The 20,902-nt window shown below is 38.2% G+C and overlaps 1 protein-coding gene across 1 annotated transcript; it reads left to right on the top strand.

The window, feature by feature from the left end:
* Window positions 1-31: 31 nt before the first annotated feature.
* LOC139691382 (dystrophin-like) lies at window positions 32-20,499 on the top strand. The gene is made up of 11 exons (XM_071589182.1): window positions 32-130; window positions 271-490; window positions 726-885; window positions 2,104-2,253; window positions 5,906-6,014; window positions 7,299-7,468; window positions 8,095-8,326; window positions 10,778-11,091; window positions 15,702-16,193; window positions 18,321-18,453; window positions 20,331-20,499. The coding sequence occupies exons 2-11, from the start codon at window positions 417-419 to the stop codon at window positions 20,471-20,473; spliced, it is 1,977 nt and encodes a 658-aa protein (XP_071445283.1). The 5' UTR covers window positions 32-130; window positions 271-416; the 3' UTR covers window positions 20,474-20,499.
* Window positions 20,500-20,902: the final 403 nt, after the last annotated feature.

The raw sequence follows: 20,902 nt of genomic DNA, 5'->3' as shown, positions 1-20,902 counted from the left end.
GATAAAATGACACATTGGGACCATCCGTTATTTTCCATCGTAACTGAGCATCTTTCAATCTGTGACTCTATCAAATACTCTGCGTACCGGACTGCGGCAAAGATAAGAGTCATACAAAAAATACTCCATTGTAAGTAGACTTTTTTCACGAAATGTGTGGTATATTTCAGGATATGTATGCACGAATTCAGATGTTACAAATTTATTTTGGAACAGCTCTTAGAAACACTGATAATAGTCGAAATATGTACCAATTATCTCCACATCTAGTTGACCACGTCCGTTCAAGTGTGGTGGCTGGCGTCTTTGAGCAACATGGACTTACAGCTAATGAGAACACCTCATCCATTGAATGTGGGCATCTTGAGGCCATTCTTTCCGATATATTTTTTGTGGCAAAGACGGAAGTACAAGCTATGAATGGCAAGCAGTTTGACCAGAATGTAGCCACTGAATTGGCCCTCAATCTTATATTGAACACTTTCGACTTGTAAGATTCCCTTTTTGTATCACAAATCATTTCCAGTGATTCTACATTGAAATTGCTTCTTACTTTTTGTTCCTCAGCAGAATGCACCTGATGAATTTTTAATCATTGTAATTAAATTTGTTTTCGTTGGAGCTAGATGATTCACATTTGAGCGTTTTATTCCATTGAAAACAATTATGTAAGTTGACCGTTTGTATGCACCAAACTAATTATTTTTGTTTATATCGCAAAATAGGAAGCGTAAAGGCTGTGTTAAGGTAATGGAGGTGAAGGTCCTCATGGCAATTCTTAGCTGTGGATTGACAGACTCTGCAATTTTTGTTCATAGACCAAAAGGTCGTGAAAAGTGGGCCCAAGACAAATTAATGGAGTGTTATCGGTTTTTGTTTTTGCAGGTATGAAAATCAGATTAAACATTAATAGAAGGTTATCTTTGAGTGAATTATTAACAGTGCACCTTCATTAATGATGGCAGAACTGATTTCTTCCTTCTCTATGTCTCAGATCCCTTCTTGAGAAAACCAAATAAATATGGAGGGCAAACAATAAAATCTTCAACGTACAACACTCTTAGTTAAATATTATGTTAGCTACTGTAAAACATGAATTTGAAAACATTAGAGACCAATATTAAATATTCATGTTCTCTTCAGTAAATTTTAAATTTGGTTACTTCCATAGGCTTGGGGAAGATTCTCAATTTACTCCCAGAAGTAGTGAACTGTGGACTGGAGATATTTCAAATCATCTATGATCGCAAGTGTTAAACTGTGAATTGGCTTTAGACTCTGAGATTTTTATTATGATTCAATAAGCTCTCAGTTCAATAATATTTGCTCATTTCCTGAAAGTAGTGATAAGAGATTTCTCTTTTATTCCAGTCTATGTTGGGGTATAATTTGGATGATGTTTTAAGCTTAATGCATTTGATAGGATTACGGCTGTGGTGCCATTTTCAATTCTCCCCACAAAATTCCTATATTTCACCTCGGCTATCTTATATCCTATTTTGTCTTTCCATCATTCTCTTAGCACAATTAATTCCTCCATCCCTATCCAAACCCACTTCCCTAAGGTCTCCATCATCATCCTCCTTAGACACAATATTTCCAATTCACGGAAGAATTCATGGAAGTAATTACTGAAGGGGATGGAGATGGTGCAGGGGCTATCATACTGGCTTCCCACCCAGAGGACCTGGGTTCAAATCCCAGCGATGTTGAATATTTTTCAGAGGTATCTCAATCCCTACTTGAGGTGCTTTGTGGAGGGCACTTTGAGTGAGTAAGCCATCCGTCGGATGGGAAGTTAAACTGCGGACCCCTTGGCGCCTTTCTTAAAGAGTAGGCTAATGCCGAAGCCGGGTTTCTCTCTACCCTTCATCCTTTCCTGTCCATCCCCTATGGCGCAAATGACCTCGGCTGTCGGTCACCTCCCCTCAAAACTACTACTAGTAATTACTAAAATTTGACTCTTCTTTGTTTAAAAATAATAATAAATATATCAAAATATATATTGATTTTCATGTTGGGAAATTTTGAAATTGTTAATTTTTACTTGCTGGAAGAATTGCAAATACTCATATGCTATAACACATGATTATTATGTTTTAGGTCAGCGGAGGAAATGGAGGCATAGCCAATAGGTCACGTTTGAGCAGCCTCTTTTATGCATTGTCAACGTTTATTGGAGTATTTCTGAAAGAATCGAGAGCCTTTGGTCTGCAGTTTGTTCCTGGCACTTTGTATTCCTGTATGGAGCAGGTGAGACCACAGAATACATACTGCCCTACTTGTGCCCAGATTCAAAATTTAAATGGCCAAATAACTTACATAATTTGAGAAATGAATATTCATGGTATTGGCTGTGGCGTGTGGTAGTCCAGTGGGTAGAGCATTGGACTAATAGAGGGCGTAGATTTGATTCCCTGGCAAGCCTCTCTGTGCACCCTCAGTTTTACCCAAGCTGTGTGATTTTTAGGGTATCAGATCTTCCTGGGAAACAATTATTGGCTCAGGGAAAGGAACCCTTAATACCCTTATATTTGAATTTCCCATGCCAGCGGGCTTAGTATGTATGTAATGGATGAGCTCTTCCCTCATCTGTCAGACCAATCTACTGTTAAATTATGTACTGTGGTTTGGTTTGGTATTGGTCGTGTGTATATCCTTCAGTGTAAGAATTTGTGATTCAAGCAGCTATGAAATATGCATTGAATAAATTCCTGTAGATTTTTAAGTGCCTTACAAATTATAGAGGTAATTATGGATTATTCTTAAAATATAAATGAATTCAGAACAAATGACTTGACCTACAGGGCAGGGGAAAACGTTCAAACTTAAGTGGCTGTATATTTGGTATTTTTCAATGTATATTTCTCGCCATACAATACCTAGCTGAGGAGACATAAAAAAGTACATACTGCATGTTTAAAGTAATTGCATAATTGACAAATTGGATTGAACTAGGGGAAAGCTAATACATAAGAGTAGTTATTCAAACTTTTTATAATATTTATAGCTATTTATGGTATTTATGTATGCACATATTTATTCATTTTATAGGGATTGATGAATAAAAATACATTTTTAGGCTATGTGACGCAATTACCTGTTACAGGTTTTCGAATCCAGTGTGACTATTGTCCACTTCTGTGATATCAGTTTTTTTATCTTAACTATATATCGCTCTCCCTGTGGTAATTTCAATGTGTTTATTGATAAATTTTCCAGCATGCTGAACAATGTTTATAACTCAGTTGATAAACCCCTCCTGGTTGTCACTGGTGACTTTAATTGTGACCTCCTTCGTGGCACCAAAGAAAAATCTGAACTATTAGATGTTCTTTCCCTGTATAACTTAAATGTAACTACTGACAAACCCACCAGGGTCAGCTCTACTTCTGCATCGGCCATTGATAATATTTTTACAAATATTGATTATCGACTCGTGAAAACCGAGGTTATAATATCCCATATCTCTGACCACTATCCATTACTCTCCACATTCTGCATTAATGCCTCTGACAAGGTTACAACAAGCTACAGGAGAAAGTTCTCTGATGAGAATGTAAATGCTTTCTGCAATTTGCTTATGTGTCATGATTGTACCAATGTTTACTCCATGAGCTCCTTTGAAGATGGTTTTAATTGTTTTTACTCAACATATTTATCCTATTTTGATTTTTGTTTTCCTGTATTACCCGTTAAAATTAAAAATTCGTCTTTGTCTAAGGGCAGAAAGTCATGGGTCACTGATGAAATCCAGTATGCATCCAGAGTCATGAAAAACATGGCTCTCCATTACAAAAACAGATCGATGCCTATAGAACCTCTCGAATATAAGGCAATGAGAAAGAATTACAAATGTCTTCTCCGTAATGCAAAAAGAACTTTTAATGATCGTAGAATATTTAATGCTGGAAATAGATCAAAAGAAATATGGAAAATTATCAAGGAGTCAAAATTTCGTATATCATTAACCCCCAATCTCAGGTTACTGGACTCTCAAGGTAACGAACTTGAGGACAGTTCTGCTATTGCCATGGCTTTTAATGACTTTTTCACTTCTCACCAGTCACCCAACGTGACTAAACAAAGCTTTCATAGACAAACATCAAGCCAATGTAATTCCCTATTTCTCCGCCCATGCTCTGACATTGAATTAACTAATATCTTAAACAAAATGGGAAATAAGTACACCTCTGGTCCAGATGGCATTCCTTTTATCATCATTAAAAAATCCTTTGATGTCATTAAACCCCCTCTATTATTCTTAGTCAATGAATCTCTTAGGCTTGGTCAGTTTCCATCATCTCTTAAAAGCACCAAAGTCATCCCCCTTTATAAAGGTAAAGGAAATAAACAGCACATGAGTTCTTATCGTCCAATATCTATACTCAATCAATTCAGTAAAATTTTTGAATTAGTGTTTTATTCTCAATTAATATCGTACCTGGAATCGCACAAACTGTTATCAACCTACCAGCATGGATTTAGAAAATCCATGTCTACTACCACTGCTACCTACCATTGTATAAACAAAATATTGTCTGACCTAGACAATAAACTGGAATCTCTTGTTTTATTATTTGATTTCTCCAAGGCCTTTGATTGTGTCAATCACCATATGTTATTGCTGAAACTTCAAGAATCTGGCATAAGAGGTACTCCATATAATTGGATTAAATCTTATCTAAACAACAGACAACAGAGTGTAAGTGTTACGAAAGATGGAATATCCCATGTATCGCCTGCAAAAACAATATCCTGCGGGGTTCCCCAGGGATCTGTTCTTGGCCCAGTGTTTTTTCTCATATACATAAATGACCTCCCAAGGATGCTTAATTCTGTACCTAATACACTTCCCCTCCTGTATGCCGATGACACAAATGTCTTAGTGTCTGCCTCTTCAATCAACGGCCTCGTATCAAGTGCTAACAATATTATCCACCTTTTGCAAGAGTGGTGTGATCGTAATTTTCTTCATATTAATAAGGAAAAAACAAATTTAATATACTTTGTAAATAAAAATAAGCCTCTGACAGATATTTCCGTCTCTTTTGACAATGTGATTATTCCAAGGAGTGATAATGCCTCCTTCCTTGGTGTTACCCTGGATAGTAGACTAAACTGGGAAAGCCATATTTCTAGATTACGCCGAAAACTCTGTTCAGCGTGCTATTTGGTATGTTCTATCAGGCAAACTGTAAATAATGAAGTGCTTATGTCTATCTATTATGGTGAGTTTTATGCCCACATAATTTTTAGTATTCTTTTTTGGGGCCCATTACCCTGTGCTCATGTTGTATTTAAAATCCAAAAGAGGATACTAAGAATAATGTGCAATGAACCCCTCAGAGCTCCATGTCGCCCCCTATTCAAAAAACTTTGTATTCTCCCTCTTCCCTGTGTGTACATGCTAAGTGCTATTGTTTATGCTAAACGCCATATCTCATTATATACCACTAACAATAGTATTCACAATCATTATACCAGGACCTGCAGTCATCTACATGTGAACTTCATCAGAACTTGCAAGTCTACTTTTTCCCCCCATAACATGGGACTCTTATTATATAATAACCTTCCTCTGGTTATCAAGAGCATAGAAAAAATGTCAACCTTTAAATTCAAAGTGAGGGAATTTTTCATGCGACACTTATTCTACACTATTGATGAGTTTCTGAATATGTAACAATGTATTGTATTTTATGTTAAGATCTTTGACGTGCCGTATATCTTGGAACATGAATGTACCCAGATCCTCAGGCAAATAAATAAATAAATAAAAATAAATAAAAAAAATAAATACACTAAAACATAAAATATGACAGTAGAGATATGAGTAAGAGCTTACATATTAGGATATTTCTCTTAATGGCAGTTTTGTATCTCTCTTGTAATAATCTTTCAGGGAGTTGATCAAGGGGTTTCTGAAGAAGAATTCCTGAAATGGTTGGATTCTGGTCCACGGTTGTTCATATGGCTCACGACACTGCACAGAATGATGGCAGCTGAATCAGGTATGTGGGGTAAATGTGTGAAAAGAATTATGTCTCCCTAAATATTGTTCACCTATTTGCTCATGCATTTCATTATAGTTTTAAGAAAAATAAAAAGATTAAACAAAAAAAAACCACAAACTTCTATGTTTCGGTGGTTCAAACCACCTTCATCAGGGTACAACGAGTCACTAATGCATATGTAAATAAATATATAATATATGTATAATATATACATAAACAAATATACGCACTTGGATTAGATTACAACTGACCTTTGTTGTAACCTGATCCTTGTGGAGATAACCTCCACAAGGATCAGGTTACAACAATGCATACGAAAAATGGATGAAAAACAGAAGCCAAAAAAACAAAGCAGTAAGACAAGGATGCAACCTCTCGCCAGCAATATTCAATGTATACCTGGAAGAGGCAATAAAGGAAACACAAGAATTGGGTGTCAAAGGAGTCGAGGTAAATGGAGAAGAAAACAACATGCTCCGGTTTGCAGATGACATCGCAGTAGTGGTGGAAATGCGAGAGGACTTGCAAGCAACTCTAAGTGCCATGGACCGAGTACTGGGGGAATATAATATCGACAAGAAGAAAGCTAAAATCCTTGTGTGTGGAAGAGAGAAGCTGAATGCAGATATCACAATTGCAGGGTTGAAACTAGAGCAAGTTGAATCCTGGGCAGCAGCATGGCTTTGGATCGAAGAAGGTTGACCAACATCAAGCAAAGAATAGCCCAAGCTAAGAACGCATTCATGAAGAAGAGGCAATTGTTATGTTCAAAGAACCTAAGACTGGAAACAAGGAAGCAATTCATCAACTTTTGTTTGGAGCATGGCACTATATGGCTCCGAGACTTGGAACATCTGAAAAGTGTACCAGCGAAGAATAGAAGCCTTTGAAACATGGTGCTGGAGGAGAATGTTAAAGATTAAACACACAGACAAACTAACAAACGAGGAAGTATGTAGAGGCGCAGAAGTGGATAGGACCATATGGAGAACTCTACGGCAAAGAAGAAATAGATGGATTGGACACACATTGAGGCACAATAGATTGATTAGGAAAATAATAAAAACAATTTATACAATGCTCATGGTTTATTATTAACAAAAAATAGGGGTAACTATGACTTTATTGCATTTTTATAAGAAATTCTCACTTTGAATAGATATGGTAATCATATTTTTATCAGAGCAAATTGAATGAGATTTTTAGCTTTTTCAATGAATTGAGAACGCAAAAAATAATGAGAAGCAGTTCCTTAACATGCATTTAATAACTCTCTTGCAGTCAAACATCATGGTGTCCGCTGTATTCTGTGCAAGGCTTCCCCAATCGTTGGGCTGAGATTCCGGTGCCTCAGTTGCCTAATGCATGACCAGTGTCAAGACTGTTTTCTGCACGGAAAAACAAATGGAAAGCACAAGCTTGTGCATCCAATGTACGAGTACTGTTTGCCAGTAAGTTGTTGACTTGGTCACAGCTACCCATTTACTTGCTTGACAAACATAATTTAAGTAATACAGTTTGGATTGGAGTTGTTGCATAATTTCTGGCAAAGTAAAATGTTGGAAGCATTAATTAGGGTCCTCATTGTGCAAACCCAAACAATGATACAATATTTCATTCAACAATCTTATCTAAGAAAAAGTAAACTCAAACATAGTAACTCTCTTTCATCATTCTATTTTGTCCTAAAAAGTTTGTGAAGTTAAATCAATTTGAAGTTTTTATTTATTTATTTATTTCATCTTGTTATTTTACAATGGTAAAATATAAGATATGTCACTCAAATCAAAAAACATGCATATAATTGAGAAGTGGGTTTAATAAAATTGCAGCTGGTCATACCTTGACAAAAAATATTCGTTTGGATCATTAAAACAATTCTTAATGATAAAAGATTTTAATATATTTTTAAGTTATGGTAATCTAATGTGCAATTATAGTTTTGTTGTATTTTTTTGACATTGAGGGTTATTCAGTTTGTGACAGTGCCTTGTGTAATGGTGAAGTATATATATGTTGTTGGGCGAATTGAATTATTTTTTGGATCTTATGCAGTATATCACTTATTATTCCAAAGACAACTAGCAGGGAGGATCGGCAGGCATTTGTCAAGACTCTGAAGAACAAAGTGAAAAGCAGTCGCTTTCGGATTGCGAGGAGCAAGCACGATGGTTCGATTTTGGAGAGGCGATCTGTGACGTATGTGGACAATGAGCAGATTGGAGGAACAGATGCCGATGCTGAGGATTGCGTAGGGGAAACGCAACTTCTGCTCCAGGAATTGGAGATGACTCCAGGAGAGACCAAAGGTAACGCCTATTTTTTAAATGATCCCCAGAAGGGATTTTTTTTGGAGAAAAACAGATCTAGATTTTCAAAACAAAGAAACACAAAGAAAGGACACTCACATATCTAGTTTTGACGCTTCCACGGCACGACCGTCGTCATCAGAATGACGTTCTCGGGGAAGAGCAGAGAGGACATGTTTGGAGAAAGGGTGAGGAAAGGAGAGGTAAGGGACCAATAGGAAATGAACAAGGGGTAGGAGGGGGATATGTAGATGGCTATTGGATGGATTCAGTGGGCCTGATTCAGCCCAGGCGGTTTAAATGGCTGGAGCACCCAGATGTGCGCCATCTCATGGGTTCTCACCTCTATGCTACTTTCAGATTTGGGAAGGGTTTCAATCACCAAAATAGAGAAGCAGTCATTGAAGGATTGGGTGTGGGAAGCAGTGTGAGTAGGGATGGGATAATTAAGAAAGGTGGGAGATTTGGTGGAATATCGGTGGTTATTCATGCAGAGGGGAAGTGTGGTCGTGCATTCGCCCACGTAGAAGGCAGGGCAGAAGTTACAGGAGAGGCGGTATATAATGTTTTTGAGGTGCAGGTGGTGTCGGGCTGGAAGTTGGTAAGAAGGGAGGGAGAGGATCTTAGAAGATGGCGGCATTTGCAGCGTGGGCGGTTGCATGGTACAGATAGGGGCGCGGAAGAGACAGAGGTACTCGCAGGTGGTTTTATGGACTTGAAGATGTCTCGCAAGTTCGATGGGTGTTTAAGCAAAACAGAGGGACATTGTGGAAATAAAAGTGATGTGAACTGACTGCTATTGATAATTGGGAAGAGTTCATGGTTGGTGTGTTTAATTTTGTGGGTTCCGGGTAAGAAAGTGGTGGGTAAGATTTGGGCATTTTGGGCGGTATGGTTTGGAGAGAGGAGTGTATTGGGTTGATGGTTTGAGAAAATATCTGTTCAGTAGTATTTTAGGGTTCCCCCATTTTCTGAGATAGGTATGTAGCTGGTCCGTGCATTTCTGTTGGGTGGGGTAGTTGTTTCAGAGACGGAAGCCACGGAGTGAGAGTGAGGAGGGGATGGGGCGTTTTGTATGTGTTGGGTGGCAGCTATTGAAATGGAGGTATTGTTGGTTGTTGGTCAATTTAATGTGGACTGAGGTGTTAAACGTATAGTTCTGGAGGTGAATGTCGATATCTAGGAAAGTAATGTTCAAATCAGATATAGATGAAGTGAAAGATACCCAGAAGTAGGACTTGAGAGAGGAAATGTAGGAGGATAAAGTTTTGTGTCCGTGGGACTAAAGGAGGAAAATGTCATCAATATAGCGGGCCCAGAAGAGTTATTTAAGGGTTTGTTGTTGGAGAAAGGTATGTTCAAGTTTACCCATATAAAGATTGGCGTATGTAGGAGCCATACATGTGCCCATTGTAGTGCCTTTAATTTGCAAATATGAGGCCTGTTCAAAAAGTATTGTGAATTTTGAATTTTTCAAACATTCACTATTGATGGCTGCCAAACAAGTACTAAACAACGTGGCATCTTCAAACTTGAAACATATGCTTTCCAGATTGTGTACTTTCTAATACATGGATATTTTTCAAACAACTACCACCATCTCAAGGTCAGGCCGGGTACTTATGGGACCTCCCATTTACTCTTGGGTCATTTGTTGTACTATCTAATTCCCATTTCCTTCGGCCCCTATTTCCTGCTTTAGTTCAAATATTGGCATAATGGATTTTGTGCCTTCTGCTGAGCTTTACCCTCACTTATCAAGTAGGCCTCAAAGAGTTGATTACTGTGGTTTTAGCTTTATTGAATAACATGTATTAGGGGTAACCTGTTTGTCTGTGCTAAAGAAATGAGTGTTATTATTACCATGTATATGGTTTGTATAAAAAGTATCAAGAAAAGTTTTGGGAGAGTAAGTTTATTGCAGATATTGCTACAATGCCTCAAAATTTTTCAAAGTACATCCCTTGAGTGTCGACACACTTTTGTCAGGGGCTTTTTCACGACTCGAAGGCTCCCTGGTTGGCAGAAGGTCCTTAAGGGTGTGCGTTCAAGCTTCTTTGATGGCACTTAGGGCCCCAGGGTGGTGTCCTTTAAGGAAGAATTTCACTTTTGGGAATAGGAAATAATCTGTTGGTGCCAAGTGGGGACTGTAAGGTGGTTGGGAAATCGTCGTGATGCCATTTCATGTATTTGCAAGCTGACGCTCAACTCTGCTCCTGGTCATCCATCAAGACCTTCGGCACAATGATTTTAGCATAGAGCATTTGAATTGCCAAATTTTCAGTGATAATGTTGTGTTCACTCTCATCTTATCAATGCCAATACCATCTGCGATCATGCACACACTTAAATGATGGTCCCGAATTCAGCACTTCATGCACATGTCAGGGAAAAGTTTTGACCAATACTTTTTATGCAAATCTTAGCCTCTCTATCCCTCTCTATCTCCAGGAGACTTCAATAGGAAATGCAATGTTGCCATCCGCAACGCCTTGCCTCTCCCTCCGAGGTATCCCCGAGAGGAATTGAGTAGCATCATTGGCCACTTGGAGGAGGGGCACCGCGACCTGGGGGAGCAGATCGAGGGCCTGTGGTTGAGGGGGGGCAGGGGTAGTGGGAATGCGGCCGGCCTCCTGGGCATGTTGTGCCTCGGCAGCTCTGAGGGGAGGGAGGGTGAGGACGGCTCCGAGGAGATGGTGTGCATGCAATTGCAGGGTACAAGGGTGCAGTTGGAGGAGCAAGTGAAGAGGCTCAAGGCCCTGCAGGTGAGTTTCAAATGCATTTCTTGTCCTAAGACGGCGAGCTAGGCCTTGCACAGAAATGCTAATGTCTGTGAAATTTTGGTTTCCTTTTGCTGGTGCATGTTTCTCAACAATTTAATTCAAGTTGCTACTTGAGCAATGTGATAGTATTGGTTATCATGAAAGAAGATGCTTTGCTTTTCCATGTAGAATTTTTTATTACGACCTAGGTTTTGTTACAGCGTGACATCTTCAGGTGTTACACTGCAACCAAACCTAGGTCATAATAAAAAAATTCTATGTGGAAAAGCAGTGTCTCCTTTCATCAAGAAGGATTTCCACCATGTTACGTCTGAAACTGTATCATTTATGGTATTGTTTACGTGGCTTTTCAAAGTAGATGTAGTGTGTGTGTTTCATTCAAATGGATAAACTGGTGTGTTGTGCCATCATAATAGTCTTTATTTTTGACTGTGTATCTCTATTGGATATTCATCCAAAGTTGGGGAAGGTTTATAAGGAGTTTGCTCTTTCATTTTCAACGTTAAAGTAATGGGCAGCAAAAAATTTAATGTGGGCAAATTTATCTGGAAGACAGTCCTCATGAAAGACAATTAAAGGTATATGAAATAGCTGACCCCATAGTTAGATAGATAGATAGCCTTTATTTGGGCGAAATTGAGACCAAATGGTCCCTTCTTCCATTTAACCCATCGTCGTATACATATTATATTAGGCTTTAAACTTATAGTTACATTCATATGTACACATAAATACATAAAGAGAGACATAAATTCATTTAGCACAGATTTGCACATCGAAAAGAAAAAAGTATATATATATGTATATACACACAAACATACATACACATACACACACATACATACATATATGCATACACATACCTACACATATACATACATATCCACACACACATATAAACACACATAAACATACATACATGCATGCATACACGTACATAAAGACATACATAATTACGCACATATACACCCTTACATACATACATATACATGTATAAATTAAGAATACATCTACACATACTCAAATTAAATGACAGTGAAGACGTAAGATAAGAAAGAGTACAGTACATTTTACATGATCAACTAAGCATGAGTAAGTTTCAGGGGTGATGGCTCTTGCATATTTGTTGAATACTGACTAAGAACAAACTTTTTAGCAATGTTTGGATAATTTTTGGAAGAATCGATTAGATTTTGTGCTTCAATGTGTTACTCTGAATCAGACTTGGGTCCACCCCTACATGCCAGAAACTAAACAGCAGTCAAAGCAGTGGTTGGAAGCCAATAACTGTTTCTTAGTATCATATTCATTGATTACCTTGCAAAATGAGTAAAAAAATAACCAGTGAATTTTAAGTAAGTCTTCGGGAGCAACTGGATGAAAAAATACATGAGAAGAGGCCTGGATTGCAAAAGAAGAAAATCATATTTTTCCTGAACAATGTACTTGCCCACAAAGGTGGCAATAGGGAAACAGGGATTTAAAGAATGAATTGTTTCCAACCTCTGCCCTAACCATTACATTTGGAACCCTCTGACCCCCACCTTTTCCCACCTCTAAATGAATATGTGATTGGGAAACGTTTCGACTCCAATGTAAATATATGTTAAGGTAGCCATAGATTGGTATTATGTTGACCTTCTAGAGTCGTGCTTCCATCAAATGGAATCTACTCCCAGGAAAAACATTGGACAAGGTGAAGTGACCCAAAAGGGAAGTACGTAAATAAATAAGTGCATTTTTGACCTAAAAATAGCAGTCTTTCAATGCCAAATAGAGAACCTTTCACCATGCCCTTGTATTAAGAGAGATGTGGTCGAGACTGATTTCAATTTCAAATTGTAAAACATTGTACAGAGTATCCAGCAACTGAGAAAACCCTAGAAACTCAGGGAATTTGGTGAATGTTCTGGCAAAATAAGTGTTTGACACATTTTAAGTTGGAAAATTGCTCATCTATCAGTTGGGTGAATTCTTCTCGGGTCTTCTACAGGGTCAATGGCTCCATAGCTTGACCCAACTAATACGCTGGGAAAGCACCAGATCTTTCATTGCTCATCTATCATTTTGAGATGCCCTCAAGAGAATCTACTAATTTGTGCCTAGGTTTCTACGAGTACGTTCTTCTTTGCAGCCCTTGCTGTGCTTGACTCTCCGACTGAGAGACGGTGCATTACGATTGCACATATTGAGGCTAGGGATAATTGTCGGATTTGTGATTTTTGGTACACAGAAGAAATATTTCATTTTGTTCTTTGGCCATGAAGTTGCCTGGAAATGATGCTTATGCTTGTAAGTTTCTTGAGCATGTGAGAGGCTTCCTGTTGATAGAGGAGAATGATCAATTTTGAATTCAACTTCATTGGCACCGGCCTTGCCATCAATTGCATTCTTATGCTTGTATTCCATGGTGTTGTTCACCTCTTCATATCTACTTTGTCCCACAACTGGATATTATGTTAAGTATCCAAAAATCATTAGGAGATTAAAGAACCATTATTTGTGATTTCTGACACCTGTAGTCAATAATTGTTAGCACTTTTAAAAAAAATAAAATGTTAACCTTTCAAATAATTGTTAAACACATTTTTAAAAACAAATGATTGTCAACAGTGTCCAGTATTTGCCCAAAACGTAGTAGTAGTAGCATTTAGGGGAGGCGACCGACTGCTGAGGTCATTTGCGCCATAGGGAATGGACAGGAAAGGATGAAGGGTGGAGAGAAACCCGGCATCGGCATTAGCCTACTCTTTATGAAAGGCTCCAAGGGGTCCGCAGCTTAATGCCCTATCCAACGGATGGCGTACTCACTCAAAGTGCCCTCCGCAAAGCACCTCAAGTAGGGATCAACATACCTCTGAAAAATATTCAACATCGCCGGGATTTGAACCCTGGCCCCTCTGGGTGGGAAATCAGTACGATAGCCCCCGCACCATCTCAATCCCCCCCAGAACGTAAACTTCTAACTATTCTCTGGATGATGCAAGGAAATTCCTGGTAGTTGAGTACTGGTCACCCTGATTTTAGCAGGGGTTGTGGAAGCTATTGAGCCCGTATGATCATAAATCCATGTATGTTGAGTAACATATGTCCCAAACTTCAGTGTAAACCAAAGCTGGCCATTGCTCTTGAAATAAATTACAAGCTAGATGGTGGTTCCATTTTGATAAAGCATAAATTGCATATTATTATAAAAATGTGTACATTTATTGAACAAGAAATTGAATTGAGTCCTTAGTACATGGTACACATTGTGAGTGGAAAAATATATTGCAAAATAAATTGTGTAATATAAGGCAGCCTTGCCCGAAATAGCCATACAAAAAATGGAGCCCAAAACAATGGAATTAAAACTTGTCTTTGTAACCAGGTACCCCCGCAAGAAAAATGTATTTAGTGATCCTTTTTAAAGTTTTCAAAATTTACCTCATAAATACATCATGGCATATAAATGTATGTATTTTCTTTTGTTTTTTTTATTAAAGGATGTGTTGCCATGCATGAAAAAATAATGCAATAATGACCAGACCCCCTATAACTATGGTATATTGTCACATTTGTCAGGCAACCATGTATTTTGCCCCATCTCTCCATACTGCTGTCTTCTGAATTGTTTTTTTTTATCTGCACCATGCACATACACTCCAATTTACTGGGATTTGGGATGGTGCGGTGGCTAACGTACAGGCTTCCCACCGAGGGGGCCCAGGCTCAAATCCTGGAGACAGCAAATACTTTTCAGTGGTATCCAGACCCCTGTTTGAGGCGCTTTGTGGAAAGCAATTTGAGTGAGTAGGCAGTCCGTCGGATGCGACGTTAAACTGCTGACGCGTAGGTGCCTTTTGTTAAGAGTAGGCTAATGCTGATGCCGGGTTTCTCTCAACCCTTCATCCTTTCCTGTCCATCCCCTATGCTGCAAATGACCTTAGCTCTCAGTCGCCTCCCATGAATACTACTACTCGAATTTACTTAGCCATAAGTGTATGAAGAAATTCAACATTAAGGCTAAAGAAATTGCATTGCTGAGGTAACTGTTGCCACGTCCAGTTGTGCAGAAGTCGGAGCATGTTTCCAATAATTTGTGGCCATTATGAAGAAAACTACTCCCTTTCCTCACAGCCTTTTAGGAAACCACCTCCAATTAAGGCTCAACATAACTTAGTTTGTGGGAATTTTGTTGGTTGATTCATTCTTTTGGATGTTGTTTTCTGAGTGAACTGTGTACATATTACGTGTATGTATATATTATCCTGGATTATTGGGGTTTGATATTTTTTCTGTCTTTATTTATAGTTGTGTACAAGATATGTAATCTTCTGTTTAAGATATTATATTTTTATCTAACTGTTCATAAAAGTACAACTATTGATTTGTAATGTTGACGTGAAATATATCTTTGTAATTTGGTTTAGCCTTGAGGTTAAATGCTGAATTTTTTATACATGACTCTTTGACTTGGATTCATTTCTGACTTGATAAAAGGATATTATAGTGAGATGATAAAGTGCTTTCCTCATGAAATACTTCAGAAATTGAGCTTTTATCCCATACTTTTTCCTTTACGCAATTCTATTTTGTTCTTTGCTCTTCAGGAATGTCTGCAGAAAATCCAACCCTCCCTGAGCACTGCTCCAGGGAGGGGGCACTGCCATCTGGAAAGCACTCCGATGCCCACAAACAATCGTGCCTACTCGATTGCCCGTCCCCTTCCGAAACTGGATGACCTGAGTCCCATATTGGCCCAGAGGTCAGGCGCCAAGACACCCAGCGTTCAGGTCTCAAGTGAGGAGAGTGTGGGAGTCATTCTGTCGGATGTCAAGGGGGAATCCAACAGCCCCTCGGATGTTGAACTTGATGGGGAGAATGGGTTTTTGCCCGGCGCTTCGGTGAGTGTGCTGACGGAGGTGTTCCCTCACGACCTGAGCACTGTTCTCATGGCGAGGTGGAGGGGAGGCATGAGGGGTTTTGTGGGTTCGACTCAGGTGGCCTCTCCGACCTTTCCCTCCTCGTCTATCTTGCCATCTCCTGCTCACCCGTGCCACTTCTATCGGAGGAATCCTAGGAAGCAGAAGGCTGTGGCTGAGGTACGTGTTCCCAGAAAAGTACCCAAAATGACAAAATCCCAAATTTCCAAAAAGCATCTATCTACCTTCAGTGTTGGCTCGCTAGTATAGGTATGTCAAAATTAATGTTCAATCTTAAGCAACATGATTACTTATAGGTCAGCTCAGGCCAGACCTGGGTACAATACCTGGTTAGTGGTTGAGGCTGCCATGAACAATATTAACAAGATTTAGCCTTATTTCCCTATCCCTTTTCCTTTAAGGAACAATGTATGTATTATGATGTTAATAAAAATAGCAACAATAATATTAATCGCAATAATAACACTGCTGTATTATTAAAAATAATATCATTCTTATTATGAGAAACAAATTTGCACTTTTACACAGATTTCTTGTAATATACAACGCGTTTCAATTCATCGAACCATCTTCAGGTACAAGATGGTAAGGTGGGGAGAGGGGAGTGAGGGAAAGGGGACATTTTTGTCACGATTAGTGCCTGATTTATGGGGCAAATGGGGAGAGAGGGGGATGTTCGCTGCGGAAAGTGTGGTGGGTGTGAGACTTTTCAGGGGGCAACAGCGGCAGAAAGGGGGGGAGGGGAGGAGGTTCAATGAACTGAAACACGTTGTATATTACAATAAATCTTAGGAAAAGTGCGAAATGTGTCTTATAATGACAAACTTCTACTACATCTTGCCTGAGTCGGGTGACCTGAATTTGTTGAATCATTCTTATTGTTTATTTGCCTTTGGATCTTGCTACGAACTCTGTTTAAGTATAATTGTGTATGATATAAGGCATTTTACAAGAGCTAATTGTATGTACTTATTTTGATGCATTGCAATTATTCACAATATCACTGCTGTACGTTATGTTAAATAATACTGCAGTTATATTTCTGCCGTGGAAATCATTTAAGTTTTGCTTTAGATAGAAGCTAACTCTTTCTTTTTTTACTGTTTTAGCAAGCAATTACATAATTTTATCCCCGTTTACTATGTACTTTTTTTGTAGGGTTTTGGTTCTAATACAATTATTGTAAATATTTTAAGTATTCCCTGTGAAATGCTCATGATTAACACTATTTAATAGGAAGCTACTTAATTTGCTCTTCAAATGTAATAGCTGAGGTCAATATACAAGCTCCTGAAAGTAGAAGTAGTGGTAATAACTTAAATATAGGCTTATTTTTGTATTCTGAATATTTAAAGGATAAATTGGACAAAATCTAAAATCCAATATTGTGTCATAAATGTGTATAAAGTTAACCACAGTAAACATTCAGTGGTATAGTTCAACATGTGCTACTGCATAGTTCCCTTAGAATATGGTAGGTTGTACCAGAGGAAGTAGTCCTGCTTTTGGCATTCTTAATTAATTCCCATGCAACCTTGGTTTTATTATTTACTGTAATAATTTTACCATCATTGTACGTTTTCTTTGCAACATTAAGAATTATCCTGTACTGCTGTATAACCTCCTTATATTGACATTCCAGGTTATTCTCAGTATAAAAAGTTCTATTTACAATATAACAATTCTAAAGTGAGCTTCTTAACAAGAAACTGATTTAAAATTTAAAAAACTAGGTAATTAATTTATGCATTAAAAATTGAAATTTTTACACTGTGATATATATCATTATTCCCAATGTGCATAGATGGAATCTTTATTGAATTTTCTATACAACTAACCCAACAAAAAATGTGATGGATTAATTAACTATGTTATAGCCTGATACTTTTGTGTGTTGTGCTTTTATAGCGCAATAAGAAATGCATATCCCTTTTATTTCTTGATGCTGGTATTTTTAGATCGAATGAAACTGTCTTTCCATCTTTTATTTTGTGATCTCTCAACCATTTTTCACTTGTCTACAGAAGTTATTTTGACTCTCTTAATGATTGGTTTATATGTTAATTTTATTATAAGTTCAGCATTAAACTACCAAGAAGCAAAAGTATTGAGGTATGTCTATACATCTGTCTTGTACATATTCTCGTAGACTAAGACTGTGAAACACCTCCCAGCTTCAAATTCTCTCCATCATATTTTTATTCATTTGCTTTTTGCTTTTGCTTAGTGGACTTTATAAGAGGTTTTGTTGACTAACATCTGTCCTTCCATGGATTTTTTTTCCAGGAGATGCCAAGTCCTTTGGTTGAGATACAAAGGGACTTGGATTGGGTGCTTGGGGAGCTGGATGCCATGATACTCTCTCAAATAAGTGACCATAGCATGAACAGCAGCTCTGAATCTTCTTCTCGACATGATGGTAATTTTTAAATTTGTCGTATAGTGATAGTACGCATGGGAAACAATTTTGGATTTGCAGCATGAGAAATGTCTATTTTAATTGCCTAGTACATCCTTTTGCAGTACTTTGTGGTTGCTTTCATTCTCGAAAGTACGTAAATTATGCCAACACTTTCATCACCTTCACTAGCTGTATTAACTATTTTTCTGTCCAATTGTTCCACTCTCATCTTCAGAAAACACTGAACACCTTCATTGATACTTTTGCCACAACCTCTGACGAAACATAATGGAATCACCAATTCTTTTAACTTTGGGTGACCCTGGATCACCAAGAAACGTCCCCTCCCTGGACACTATGTCCTCCCTCATCGGAATCACTGCCCTCTTTGGTCTCACATTCCTCCTATCCTTCCTTACTTCTCCTCACTTCTTTGGCTCCTCTCTCTGTAGGATACTTTCCTGTATTCTTCCTACCCGATCAGCATCTGTGTCTCATGAGCTTATTTCCCTTGTGGTTGGCCTTAAATCTTTGGGTTTCCTCTTATCACACCGTTGGCTGAAGTGGAGATCAGCTTTGTTTGTAAATGGTGTGGGAAATGTTTGACAAGAACTTCAAGTGGACCATTTGAATTGCTATAATTCCTCCATATAAATGAAATATTTTTTCTGTTATTTTTATAATATATAATGTAAAGTCAAGTTTGGTGAAACCAGGGTATTTCCATTCCTAAGAACTAGGAAATACTAAAACAGCTACTCTTAATGAAGATATGTCACTGGTGTGCACACATACAAGAATTTCACTGTGGAAAAATAATTATCTTAAACCGGGATTTGGACTTGGATGCTTTAGCCAGTTCAGTCACCTCTGGCCATCCTCTGTACGCTCTCTTAATTTCTAATGTCTTTAAAGGAACTAGATGTTATTAAAAAAGACTGCAAAGTACAGACAGTTATGCATATTGTGCTACAGTTCAAGAGATTTAGAAAGTCACAAGCATAAGAAATCATCCCGTGGTAGCTTAATTGGTTATATAGCACTCAGTTGAGGAATCAAGGGATCCAGGTTCGAATCCCAGTCTAGGCAAATGATTTTTCCAACTTAAATTTTCATTTTTGTATTTCGATTTCATGATGGCTCTGAAGACTGGGAATTTTTTGTCCAAATCTGGGGAAAAGCTGAGGTGGAGGATATCTAAGAATTTTGTGATTGGATTATGGTACCCCACCCACCCTGATTTTAATGTTCATGATGTGGGTAGGTCATTGAAAGACTTCCTCTATCCATTGTTAGACCAAAGAGCTGGGAAAGGGGTACTTGCACATGTACAAAAAAATCTCATAAGGTCATTCATAATTAAAACACCAACTTTGTAGTTTCCATGAGTTTAGTGAAGGGTACTGCTCATTTCTCCCTCATTTCGCTGCCCTGAAGCAGTCGTGTGGAGTGTGCTTTGTGTAGACTCAACTGCTTGAATAGTCATGGGAAGGGGGTGGAATAGGGAGGAAACCACGAGGACTGGAACATCAGAGGGGGTGGTATTGCTTATGGATGAATGGATGGTGCAAGTAGGGGTCAGGGAACAGAGGGTGGAAATCCAGGGAAACGTTCTGTGTAGGGTGGAGTTGAACAGGAGTAGGGAAGGGTTTTTTTAAGTGTGTACAACCTTCATATATTTGGTTTTTTAATTTTGGATGGATTGTTTCCATGCAGTCATGCCGAACTAAATCTTGTTACCCCTTGATTTTTATCCTTGTTACATGTATACATGAAGATGGTTGTCTCATTCTAATTCGATTTTTGTTTGTAAGGGGTTGTTTTGATACTGCATGTTTCGGTGATGAATATTCAGGTATTTTTCTTTGTTGTTTTTTATGGTTTCTTCTGTGTAGAGCCGGGTGAATTGTTGGAGAATCAGAAAATATGCAGGGCAGCCACACAGCTAGAGGACCTCTTGGCTGGTCTGATTCAGGTTGTTGAAAGACAGAAGAAGAGTGAGAATGGGTTGGCATCACCTGATGCTCCCGACATGTAGACATTATTTGTACATATGCATGGCCTCGGAAGATAGATTTGCATTGGTTGGGTTTTGGAACCTCTTCTAGTTTTTTACCTACACTTTTTGTACATATTTTTTGGTACATTTTCTATGAATGTATTCCTTTTTCAATTTTTTTATTGGCCATCATGGTGTAAAGTAATTATTTTGTATTGTTGAATGTACGTCAACTGAGATATTTTTTTTATTTTTGTGACACCGTACATATACTGGTGTATACTGTCCATTTTTAGTCCTGTGAAATCATGTCAAATCATGTACATACTCCCTGCACAAACCATATTCCTTTCCTCAAAACAACAGAAAGTGAATGCTATGATGATTTAGTTGAAATTGTTCAATTTCTTCAAAAAATTTGGGGTAAAAAAAGGAGGGAGGATAAATTTGTGAAAAAGTTGGGATTTT

Source organism: Hetaerina americana, unplaced genomic scaffold, assembly GCF_022747635.1.
Source record: "Hetaerina americana unplaced genomic scaffold, ioHetAmer1.1.p SCAF_33, whole genome shotgun sequence".
Classification (NCBI taxonomy): domain Eukaryota; kingdom Metazoa; phylum Arthropoda; class Insecta; order Odonata; family Calopterygidae; genus Hetaerina; species Hetaerina americana.
This window is presented reverse-complemented; position numbering and strand designations above follow the sequence as displayed.

Excerpts from the sequence above, each read along its gene's own strand:
- LOC139691382 (XM_071589182.1), top strand. The coding sequence starts at position 417 with ATGAATGGCAAGCAGTTTGACCAGAATGTAGCCACTGAATTGGCCCTC. Across the intron at positions 7,469-8,094 it reads TGTACGAGTACTGTTTGCCA|ACAACTAGCAGGGAGGATCG; the intron begins GTAAGTTGTTGA and ends ATTATTCCAAAG. Across the intron at positions 8,327-10,777 it reads GACTCCAGGAGAGACCAAAG|GAGACTTCAATAGGAAATGC; the intron begins GTAACGCCTATT and ends CTCTATCTCCAG.